This window comes from Lethenteron reissneri, chromosome 23 (genome assembly GCF_015708825.2).
Source record: "Lethenteron reissneri isolate LAM-NWPU_2019-01 chromosome 23, ASM1570882v1, whole genome shotgun sequence".
NCBI lineage: Eukaryota > Metazoa > Chordata > Hyperoartia > Petromyzontiformes > Petromyzontidae > Lethenteron > Lethenteron reissneri.
The window spans coordinates 13,137,164-13,149,790 of record NC_083801.1 but is presented as its reverse complement, the minus strand read 5'-3'; the positions used below and the strand labels follow the sequence as shown (position 1 = coordinate 13,149,790).

At 46.6% G+C, this 12,627-nt stretch overlaps 1 protein-coding gene across 1 annotated transcript in view; it reads right to left on the bottom strand.

Moving 5' to 3' along the window:
* LOC133346009 (unconventional myosin-X-like) overlaps positions 1-12,627 on the bottom strand; it is a 69,247-nt gene that overhangs the window by 18,884 nt on the left and 37,736 nt on the right. The window contains exons 12-22 of the mRNA XM_061557249.1: positions 11,861-12,007; positions 11,218-11,318; positions 10,772-10,838; positions 10,173-10,265; positions 9,555-9,623; positions 8,136-8,218; positions 7,375-7,483; positions 6,299-6,379; positions 3,038-3,162; positions 2,349-2,463; positions 1,262-1,368 (exon numbers count right to left, since the gene is read on the bottom strand). Of these exons, the coding sequence (XP_061413233.1) occupies positions 1,262-1,368; positions 2,349-2,463; positions 3,038-3,162; positions 6,299-6,379; positions 7,375-7,483; positions 8,136-8,218; positions 9,555-9,623; positions 10,173-10,265; positions 10,772-10,838; positions 11,218-11,318; positions 11,861-12,007 (1,097 nt within the window). The remainder of the gene's footprint in view (positions 1-1,261; positions 1,369-2,348; positions 2,464-3,037; positions 3,163-6,298; positions 6,380-7,374; positions 7,484-8,135; positions 8,219-9,554; positions 9,624-10,172; positions 10,266-10,771; positions 10,839-11,217; positions 11,319-11,860; positions 12,008-12,627) is intronic.

Here is a 12,627-nt window from a genome sequence, read left to right as displayed (position 1 = left end):
CTGTAAACATTTTTTTTTATTTTACCAGGTAAGGCCCACTGAGCTATATAGCTCTTTTTCAAAAGCAACCAGGCCACAAATTATAGCTCAACAAAGTGGCTTATTGTGTGGATATGTATAGCAGCCAAATACTCTAAACCAGTGCTTCTTAACCTGGAGTGCAGGCACCCCCTAGGGGTGCGAGATGCCCTTTCTTGGGGTGTGAGACATGGCAGACTTTTTTAGAAGGTAAATCGTCGATACACAAATTAAGCACGGGCAAGTAAATACAACTACTTTGTTTCATCAAACCCATGTATTTATTTTATTAACATTATAAATGTTTTAACGATTGAGAATCAAAGGGGTGCAAGGCTGCAGCAAAGGTTAAGAATGACTGCTCTTAACGCATGTTTCTAAATGTGGAGGCAAAAACTGGAGCACCACGTGACCATGGGGAGAACATGGAAACTCCAAATATATAACAGGCGTCAGGGTCGGGATCGATCCCACGAACTCCTGTATACCAGGCGAGGTAGTTAACATTTCGACACTGTGGCGCACCTCACATGATATAGAGATTCACAATGCACGCGCAACTATGCGCATGCACATTACACGTTGCACGCTCACATGACCACTTGGACATCATGTGTACACTCAGATGTACACGATGCACATATATATACACACACGCGCTTGCACACGCCAAGCACATGTAATGCACACGCTCGTATACGGTACACAAACAATGCGCGTTTAAAGTTCTTTGTTTGACATTTGGGAGCTGAAGGACTTGTCAGGGATGTGGCTAATCATTTCATCTTAAAGTAAATATACAAAAGGTGATTTTAAAAGTCTATTTGTATCGAGGAAGTAATCATAACCACAATGCACTACATATGGATATGTAACATCCACTAAATAGTGATAAATGCGGGGCATAAACGCTGTGACATTTTCCATTTGCTGCTGATCTGTATCACATTAATACAGCATATGAATGCTCCAAGGCATTATTTACATTCAGAATTCATTTGAATTCGATAAACCTCCTCTGGGCGGAGCTCCCAGCACATGGAGAGCAATACTGCACATCGTGGCGAACAATGGGCCGTCCAACATGGGAAACGCTTCGGAGTGCCGCACGCCACAACCGAGATTCACCTGCACAGTGGAGGCAGCAGACAAGCCACAGGAAAGGCAGTGCAAACATGTTCACATGCAGCCTGGGACTTCCATCCACTGCTGGCCCCTGCCCTTTGACCTACAATCTGCTGACCTTGCAAGGTAGGCGAGCACATGCGCGCGGATGAGAGTGGCGGATTTGTGCAGCTCGGTGTCGCGCAGCTTCTCCAGGTTCTGCTCCAGCGTGTCGCGTAGGAACACCTGGCGAGATGACACACGCACGGCTCGCGCGTGTCACCCCGCGCACCACGATAGCGGAATCCCAAAATCCTCCGCCCCCGCCCCCGTAATCGAGATCACGTCAATCCAGCGCTGCGCTCGCTCCGTTGCCTCCCAATCCAAATCCCAGACGTATTTAACGCTGGCACCGTCTTCAAGATTCTTCCATGGAAGCGCCCCTGCGTACTACTCCCCTCTCATCTCTGTCTACTCCCTTTCACGCACTCTCCTTCCTATCCCTCGCATCGCCCTAATACTCGCATCCATGCGCTATTATACTCGTCCGCTCTCAGCTCACTCTTCTGTCTTTCATGCACTCTCTTGTCCCAGCAACCAACGCCTGCAGTTGAAGCTCCCCGTCAATATTCGTTCAGTGGGAGATCACTCATTCTCCTCTGCTGCCCCCAGCGTCTGGAACTCCCCAGTCGTCCGTGCTGTCAAACACCTTGCTACGATGCAAGTCCACGTTCAAGACCTTCTTGTTTTGTTTGCCTATGACTTACTGCCTCTCCCCTCATGCAATGAACGCGCCCACTGTTTCTCTACAGCTTCTGCATATGCGGTCGCTTTAGACACTACGGTCCAATAAATTCAGCCAGATTGCATTGCAGGGTACCTGCATTGCATTGATAAACCATAGGTGACAGAAATAGCGCCCCCTACCGTTTCAACGCAAGAACAGGAGCCCCAATGCCGCCGAACTTCGTGCAGTCTCAATATCTCACTCACGCATACATTACACAGGCTTAGCATTGTGGTTTTCAATGTTCCATGAATCGTGTTTCATAAAATCCTCTACGTCTCTATGGAATAATTAATAATACATTAATGATCTCGGCGAAGCAAAAAATTGCGGCAAAGCAGCTCGTCACAAGATGTGCTTCCAGTTAAATGGATGCCCTTGAAAAAAAAAAAAAACAGAAAAAATCGTCGATCAGTGCAGCATCTCTCGTCTCACGCACCTTGGTTTTCCCGAGCTGCCAGGCAGCATTCTTCGCGTCGTACACGCGGAGGAGTGCGATGCACTTGCCCTTGGGGTCGTCGGGCACCTCGCGGTTCCCAAGCAGCACCTTGTACCTGCGGCGGCGAAGGTGCCAGGAGAGTGGGAAGTGGCAACGGAGGCAGAGAGGCGCGGTTTTGCACGACACTAAGTGTGGGCGCAGCATGGAGGTGCGATGACAATGGTGGCGATGGTGGCGCCGGAGATCGTGTTTGCATAGTGTTGGTTGTGGTGCCTCACACCTTGTCAATGCAATGTTGGTGCACCGCTGGGTGCGGTGTTAAGAGATTTCATCGTTGAAATATTAGTAAACGTAACTGGCAGCGGTGTTGACCATTTTGTTGGTGCGGTGCCAGCTCGGGGTCAACGTGGCGTGAGTGCGGCGTCGGCAATGGAGTTAGCGTGGTGTCGTCGACGATTTTGCCGGCGAGTGAGCGGGTATCGTCCATGTCGTGTCAGGTACTGCATTGGTGCAGTTCCGGCAATGGGCACCATTGTGGTGTCAGTGCTGCGTCCACTTGATGCAGGCCGAGTGTCAACGTGTCAGAGATTTTCTCGGTGTCGTGTTTTTGTTGCCGTGTCTGTGCGATGTCGGCGTGGAACTGGCGCGGTGTCAGGCTGGTAGCGCCGTCGTGGTTTTTGCGCCGGTACCTGCTGTAGAAATCTTGGAAGGGTCGGCGCACTGGGTAGCCGGCGCGGCGAATCCGCACGGTCTCCAGCATGCCCGAGTAGCGCAGCTGGTTCAGCACCACCACGTGCTCAAACCGCTGGGCCAGCTGCAGGCGGCAGCGGCGGGGCGAGATGAAAGATTGCGCACAGAAATGTTTGTTTTTATTTGTTTGCCTTGGTAGCAACAGCTACAATGTAATGTTACTTACAGTCCCATACGTAGAAAACATTGCTTGGAATTTGGTGTTTAAAATGATCCCAAATAAATAAGGTAACAACGTTTATTATGGCTCTCGGAAGTGCCACCTATGAAACGAAAGTATTTTCTTCGAAAAAAAACTGCATTTAGTTAAACAAAAAGAGCAACCGTATAATTGTAGTATTTGGTTGAACACTTTCTCCAAAAAGAAAGTTGCATTGTCACAAAATAATTAGGTGGCATGCAGTTACAATAAATGCAACAGAATTAAATTAATCGAATTAAATTACAATGAATGCAATATATAAATACAATAGAAACACTGCATGTTGTATTTAACACACCTAATTCATATTGCTAAATATAAGAGCAGCAGTGAACATTTAATAACATCAAATAAATGCTGCAGTTACAACACTGATCATAAGACAGAAAACAGCCATGACGATGAATGAATGAATATAAAGAGAGTCATTTCTGCCAGGACTTTTGGAATAGATCACCCACACCCTGCCCGGCAGCCATTTCCACAGTCAGCGCCAGGTGACTCATCGGTAACATCTCACAGTACTTTCTGTTTTTGTAATGACTCAAAACACACACTGTGTCACACAGCTTGTTCTGTGACGTGACCTACATTAGACTGGCTAAGACATAACGCACAAAATAACCATCTTACGTGCCATAAAATTAAAAGGCACCACACATACTTGGCAAATCTCAATAGCTGTTGTTCGTCGTTTTGCTCAACATGCTGGGGGCTTCTTGAGGAATGGAATTCAGAAATTGAAGAAGTAGCTGAAGAAGCTACCAGCATGTGGAGCAAAACGTCGGACATCATACCGAATAGCACGAGGCACAACCCGAGAACATAGCAGAGAGCTTTACAGTACAACCGCGGTTAAAATGTTGCAGCAGATCGCAATGCGGCACAATATTAATGCGGCTAAAAACGTTCACGTAGCTTCAGTCAGATACCTGCTGGCAGTATTCAACAATAATTACTGGCTTCTGTTTCACTCACATAACTCGAGAACAGACACAGCAGTCAGCGCAACTCCTGCCCTGTAGCATCGGTTCGAGAGGATGCACGGCGCTGACCGTCACGCTCATGTTTACGAGCGAGTGCTCGCAAATAACTCGCGTCGCGACTTTATAGCAGCGCGGCAGAGCTGTGCACTGGCAAACGGAGCCGTGGGGCTAGGAGGGGCGAGAGGGTGCAGTCTGAGAGTGCGGATTCATGTTAACCACAAAACCCAGGGTGCAATAATAATTCCAGCCAGTAACATGCCACACAGCATTCGCTCACTCTCGAAGAGAGAGGACGACTTGGAAGCATGAGGAACCACAGACAGGTGGGGAAGGCTGCAGCCAGGTGATGAGGCAGAGCCAACAATTGGCAAACTTTGTGGTCCCATATATATTTAGATGTGTACAGCCAATTCACGAGTGTTTACATGTGGGAGGAAATCGGAGCACTCAGAGAAAACCGACGCATGCGAGGGGACAACACTCTATCCCATAAAGATGGAAAAGGTGGAGTCCACACTTTTGCTCAACTGCCTTTCTTCTAAAAAGTCAGAGTATGGCACCTCGACGCCCACGGGAAAAGACTTTCACAACATGTGTGATCCACCAAGCCCTCGGCTTCCACAGCGCTGGATCACAGGTGCGCGGCGCAACCTAAGCAACCTGTGCTATTTCGCCAAGAGAGCCCACATCACTCATTGCCGCGCGATTCGGTTGTTGCACGCGTGCTTTGCAGGAATTGAATATGCAGCACCTGAAGATGTTCCGAGCATGTGGAGTGAAACGTGGGAAATCACACCGGACAATAATCGGTACAACCCGAAAACGCAGCTGAGAGCTGTGCGGTGTAACCGCAAATAAACAAAACCTATGCAGTACAGTCCACAATAAAAGACATTAACACATTTTGAACAGAGGGTCCCTTGCGGGAAGGGTGGCTCTGACCTCGTGTGATGCCGATCAGCACCACGCTGGGTTCTTGGCATTGCGCACTTGTGGGCGAACAAGTGCGTAATGAGCCCATGCAGTGATCACATGTTATTTTTTTAATTATCTATAAATGGGAAGCTGCCTTTCATTACATCAAGTCTGTGTAGCAATGTCTTGCGGTTGGCTTAAAAAGAGATTATTTCAAGACTCGGGTTTCACCGGTGTCATTTTTCACCGATGTCAGTTCGGAAAGGGTCCACCATGAGTTGAAATTGGTTGTGCTTAAAATTGTATGGAAACTCTTACAAATACAGTTTTGTTACATTCATAACTTCCTTCAGATTTTCACATTTGGCATACTCAAATGAAACTACCATAACATGGACCTGTGAGGAAAAATTACATTATTATTTTACATGACTTTTAAATGGAGAATACCCCCCCCCCCCCCACAGATCAAACCAAGACTGCACATGGAAAGATCCTGTCGATACAGTATTTCATATTAAATGGGGAGGTGGGGGGGAAGAGAGAGAACGAATACTGAATACTGTGCGAAGAGAGAGAGCAACACAGACAAGGAGGAGAGTGCAGCCACGTGGTCAGCCGCTATCAAATTCCCCCCACGAAGCTTTGCGGTCCCCTATATGAACCTTATGGCGGTACCCCGGGGGGTACCATAGTACCCCGCAGTCACGAAAGCTTTAAATCGAAATATAAGTACCCCGGCTCTCGCATAATGTCCGTGATGCAGTCATTTTTAGTCTGTTGATGGTCGGCGATGCGGCAATCGACTCATCTCGACGAGCTGTACACAATGAACTATTTAAAGTATAATTTTTCGATAACGAATTTTTTATGCTATAATGTTTGGCGTTTCGACATCGCGGAGTAGCACTGATTTCGGATTGATTGGTACCCCAGTCGCGGAGTTAAGTACAGAAATAAAATATTTAATTGCCTCGGCCATTTTGTATTATTTGGTATCCCGGGGTACCGCCATAAGGATCACATGTGAAGGTTTTACCGGACATTGAAGAGATGTCAGCCTCCGCGAAAAGGCACAGCCTGCCGTAGGGTCTCACCTTCTCCATGTTGGGCTTTATGCAACGCACAAAGAATGGGTTGGAAGTACTCAGGCTCGCCATCAGCGAGTGCAGAGAGTCCTGTAGAGAAGAGAACATGCGCAGTCCGGGGCGAACGCACACAAAGCATGAGCACGAGAACAGATACTCCATTTCACACTTGCAGTGGCAATAAACCATGCAGGCCCGCATGGAGACTTCCTAAGCTACTGCTGTGAGCAAGCGATCCTGAGCCGTCGTTTCGAAATAATGACCTGGCAATGATGTCACCCAGATTATAGAGGCAAGTTGGGAAATCAATTATCCAATTGTGTGTGTGCGACTGACTGTTTAATTAAAAGCGCAGCTCTACAAAGTGTTTTTGTCCTGCTGATGTTCTTAAAGCAAAGTAATCATGTCTTATTCAAGCAGTTGCACTCATTAAAGAATTAACTCTGAGTTGGTCTTTCCTCATTTCCATACCAATTGTGTTTTCAGTGGCATCATGGCAATTAATGTCGATGGCTCGCTCACTATGTGCTCCTCATCTACCCCTGAGGGAAAGTTTGCCAAGTCGGGCCGCAAGTGGGTTATAAACCTGCAACCTGATGATTGTGAGTCGAGAGCTTTAACCACAGTGTCCCCAAGGCCAGATGTACATTGAGGCAAAATTAAAACTTACTACGCTTAGACCAGAAAGAGTCGGAATTAGAATTTGAATTACCGTTTGCAGTCCACGCATTAACACACACTCTCAGTTAGTTCCTTGCAGTAACAGAAGCGACTGAGTGCAATAAAATTAGAAACACAGTGGTACTGATTCGTGTGGCCAATATGCTCGCAGTGATGGATAAATATTGTTTGTGATCTGTTTCCAATGGGCCTCATGTCGTTAATGGTCATGTAAAATGAAGCCGCAGGCTGTGTGTGTGTATGTAGAACTTCTTTTGCACCGTATGTCGCCAACCGTGCTAATCGGAGGGCTGTAGGCTCGCCACGCTTAGCTTCACCGCTGCAATGAAACGCTGTAAAAACTCGTATTCGGACGGCGCTCGCAAGGCCCAAAGCTCAGCACGCAAAAGGGCCGTGGACATCACCTTGAACTGGGAACTGACGGTCGGCCGGCGCTGCTTGGCTCCCGCCTTCAGGGTCTCCTCGCCTCCCCCGCCGCTCACGCGCTCAAACAGGTCGTAGATGAAGTCGATTCTGCGCAAAAAGGCGGTGCAGAGTGAGGCGTCGCACACTGCCAGCCTGGCCGCCGGGCAAATTTAAACCCAAACCTGTTTGTTTTTTCTGTGTTATTATTTCCTTGGGGGGAGATTAAGAACAAAAACGCACGGTTCACATAATCACCTACTGTACTCATGACTTCATCGTGCAGCCAACGCAATCAAATTACTTGTTTCCTTGCTGATACAGACTTCACTTCCAAACGCACTTAAACAATTGACAACATCAAGATTACTTTCAATTGTGCACTTATAATGATTGTACTGTTTTTATTTCCATACATTAATTTACATCGATGGTTTAAATTAAAAGATATCAGTTAGGGTTAACGCTTAACAAGAGTACAAAACAATTTAATGCCCAGGCATGCCCGTTCAGAATGAAAGATTTGTTCAAGCTTATGGTAGTGAACCGTTTCTGAAAATATAATTATTTTAATCACCACTATAATAGCAGACTCCTTTCTCCACGGTTCGTGGAATTTTGAACGTCACAGCTGATGAAACTCACACTGGCAGTTAAAGGCAGTGAGGTGGTGGCCACCCTAATGGGCTAGAAGACAGGTAAGAAAGGGGAGGACAGGGCGAGGGAGGACGGAGACACGTGTTTGGCTGGGCGGGACTCTCACCCACTCTCCCGCAAGACGTTAAGGAGGTCGTCTCGGAATGTGTCTCTGTTTTTCTCCAGGAAGCCCCTCACATCATACAGCACCTTGTAACCATGAATGCGAACACACAGCGCATGAGTGAGAGATACATGACCAGCACAATCTGAGATACATTGTAGTAGGTTTATACCCTTTAAACTGGTACAAAACTGACACCTTTATACAAGGCATCATGTTTGCAATAACCACAACACAAGCAGTCAAAATGCAAACTAAAAGATACAACTCTGATAATGATAATAATATGCACTGTCCTTGAATTTGATTGGTCCACACCCGAAACAGCTTTTCTTAGAGCCTAGTCTCACATTGGTGTTGGGCCAGATGACACCAAAAGGCGTACTGAGATACATTATTACCATCACGACCCAAGCTTCATTTAGCCCCGCCGCTCGGTTCAAGTTAATGTTGTTTAACCCATGCGACAAGCCAAGAGATCAGGAGGATTCTCATTTGCAAGTGTAACCTGGGTCACCAACATGAACAAAGAAATAACATAAAAAAAATAAGCACAACAATGAAGCGAATAGAAAATCGGAGCCAAAATAACCGATTAGAAATCCTTGAAAAAATAACTGTGTTACAGAAGAAACTGAAAACAGTGCACAAACATAATCGTTATTCAGAAAAAGTATAAACATTCCAACAACGAAAGTTGACATGGACAAATTACTTTAAAAAATATGCCAAGTAAAATGTTTTTAAACAAACATTAAAATGTATTTTATGTAATTGTTGCACAACTATGTCAACAGACAAGGCTATATGTATTTTTATATCATACCCCCATCACTCATAGCGCAACAGGTGAGACCCCAACTAACAGCGCGACGGACTCAGGACTACCATGTGCCACTGCAAAGGCCACCACCCCAGTGCTGGCATGAGGCGTACGCAAAACAAAGCAAAAGCTTTAGAGGCCCTGAATTCATGAAAAAATAGCCACTGATCAAATATCAGCTTGAATTCGGATACAATGAACATAAAGAAGGCAATTAACATGAGAAAGCAAATTAACCTATCTCATATTTATCTTGTCTACAGCTCTCTTCTCTCATATTCCTATATCTATACATCTCCATCTCTCTTAACTCATCTTATTACACCGCTATCTTTGCCCACATGTTTCTCATCTCTTCCGTCATCTCACTCGGAGTTTATAAAATGAAAGGGTCCCCCCCCCCTCCCCATCGACACATTATTTCTGCTTAGGGCCCCCTATGGGCCAGCAGCATCACTGCAACCCACCTTCCTTTGTGACGTTACAAAATGAAAATGAGATCAATAACGTTTTCATGAACGAGAGCGCGGCGCTGTCACGTGGGACTCAATGAAACGCACACGAGGCAGGCCAAGTGGTCACTGCACAAGGCATTGTACCTCTCCGGCGTAATGCTTGATGCCGAACTGGTGGTCGGCCACTCTTGGCTTCGTGTAAAATTGGTTCGTCTATCGAGAGAGGAAAAAAAAGATTGGTAAAATCATTACAGCGGCCAGCAATGATGAAAGTGGAAAGTGGATTTTTTCACCCATGACAAATGTAAACCGTGAACCAAAGGAAGCCGTCACACTTCTGCAGACAGCCGCAGGGGTGTGCAATGGTAGGAAAAGCCCAGCACACACATGCGTACACACGCGCATCATTCGAATCGCAAGAAAACAGTTTATATTTTATCGTGATCATTTGCTCGAGGGGAAAGGCAAGAGTAAGAAAATGCCCGAAGGCATGGCTGTCTTTATTTTGCCCCCCTTGAGGATTTTGACTTCAACCTTTGACCTTGCCTGTTAAAAGGGACTTTTCCAGACCCGCAGACCCACTGAAGTGGAGACTGCGGTTTCTCACCATTTCCATTCAGGACGCTATCTCCAGACATCAAATCGTAAAAGATCGATGACCCCTGAGCCACAGGGATTCGTTGTCTCTTGTTGGAGAACGGGTTGCTGGAAAGAGAGATGAGGCTTCGGGAAATGTGGAGAGAGGGGCATGTGTGACCTCACCGCGTGCTGACCGTGCAGCTTCTCCAGCATGGTGAAGTCTGTGCCCTTGGGGAAGCGGCTCTCCTCATTAATCAGTGCCAGCATGCCCAGTTTCTGTCCCGACAAGTGCAACAAAGACACAGATCGTTGCATCAAACAGTGCGGGTGTCAGATATTTCACTACCAAAGCGTTACATTATGTGGGATGTGCTTAAAATCTACTTTGACACATGGGTCAGAAACATGCACATCGGGCCTGACAAATATAGTGTGCAAAGAAGTGTATATCGAAAGATGAAAAGAGGAACGCATGGGTCAGACAATAAACTAAAATTGCAGACATTACATTGACTGTTAAGAAATTCAAGTGAACTTGGGTAAGACTCATTGCTCGAAGGGATGATGGCTGATGGACCGAGACTGGTGATGGAATGGCAGCTAGAGGAGAGAACACACTGAAGACAGTGACCAATACAGAGATGGAGTGATGAGATGAGTTCATGTGCAGGTGTAGACTGTGACATCTAAGGACCGTGACGAAGAGCGACAACGTGCGAGAGAAATTCATCTACCAGTGGATAGAAAATAGTGATCATGAGTATGATCAAAAGCAGTCAAACCTTTTCAATCAAATCCAGGCACTCTCCATTATCCATCCAGTTTATGTCCTCCCACATGATCCCTTCCCTGGAACATGGCACACATTTCCCATTTAGAAAAGAAACACTTATACAGTCACGGCTCAACCTAAGTGCAAATTTCACATGCGGCATTGACCATTCCAGGTGTAGTGGTAGTTGTGATTCACCACCCTGCTCCCCCCCTGCCCCCGAAAGATTATATGAATCATTGTGGTGCGGTATCACAATTCGATCTAAGAGACGATTTTTATTGTTTAAATTGTGACGAATGTAAGCGGCCACTAACGGCTGCCAGTGGTTACATGGCAGCCATTTTGTACAATTTTTGTACATGCGATTCAGTGACCTGATTAATTGACTGACGTGCATCGTTGCTCCCTCAGTGATTGTGTGCCAGCACACATTAGATGTGCCGGCGACCGCACCTGTTGTACTCCAGCTGCTCCAGGGAGAAAATGTGCTTGTTGAAGTACTCCTGCAGCTTCTCATTGGCGTAGTTGATGTTGAACTGCTCGAAACGATTCACCTGTCGGTGGGGAGGCGCGCGAGAAGAGACAGAGCCACGCACATTAATAAGATAGAGATGTATGGATGTTGAACTTCTTTCGCATCGTACGTAGCCAATCATGCTAATTGGAGGTGCAGGGGGAAGGACAACAAACTAAACACAAAAAGCAGTTCTGAAAAAATGAGTTTTCAATCTAGATTTAAAAGTGCATAGCTCGGTAGATTTCTAATATCGGAAGGAAGAGCATTGCAGATGGCCGCAGAGGCGCATCTGAAAGCGCGCGATGCAGTGACCGTGTTTGTTCGATGGCCAGCCAAAAGCCATTGCTGTGAGGATGACCGGAGTTCACGTGATGGTTTATGCTCTTTGGAAATGGAGTGAGATAACATTTGCATTTAATTTGCATCAACAAAAACATCATAGTTTGCTCTCAATGCTTGCATCGTGAGCGTAAGATCCGTGAATTGATGATTCGTTACATGCGTTGGATGTTATGGCCCCCTTTGCTTGTAAATGCCTCCCACGTGTCAAGCCGTGTAACGATCTCACAGGTGTCGAACCTCAAAGTTCTCAAATCCAAAAATGTCCAGGATGCCGATGGACTTGAAGTTGTCCTTGCCCTTAATGCGACCGTTGATCTTCTGGATGATCCAGGAGAAGCACTGTGAGTAAAGCGCCATGGCCATGGAGTTTCTCGAATCCTCGGCCTGCAATTCCAACAGGAATATATGGGGAGAGGCATAAGCATACAGGGACATACTGCACAACACACACAGATGCACGGTGGCGTAAGTAACGCTACCTAACCTCCTGGTGCTGGTTTGGCCAGGACAGTCCAGAAACACTGTCGCAGTCGACCGAAGCCTTTACAATAAATCACGATTTTGTCCAAGTTTAACCTTTTCTGGCTTCATGCTCGACTCACGATTTCGGCAAAGGGGACCTATGAGCACTGTGCGGCGTCAATGGGCGAGGCTCGGGATCGAGTGAGTGTGGCTACGTGAACCTGGGAGGGGCTGACAGAGGGAGTCGCTGGCGGCTCACTCTGTGTCCCGGTTGAGCCTCCCAGAAACACGGTAGCCTCGTAGATATGATCAAGCGTGAGAAGGCCGCTGCTTGGCATTTGCTGGCTGAGCTGTTTATTTTTCATACTCCACGGATATTATTGACCGTGTTTGTAGTTTTTCTATTCATGAAAATGCACTCTCTTGCTTCATCTTGAAATCTGCTCACTCAGTTGAGCCACAGCTGAGTGAAGCCACACCCAAATAAATCCTGAAATCGCATCCATGCAGCACATATGCCAAGATTAGAGCAGCTGGCCTTT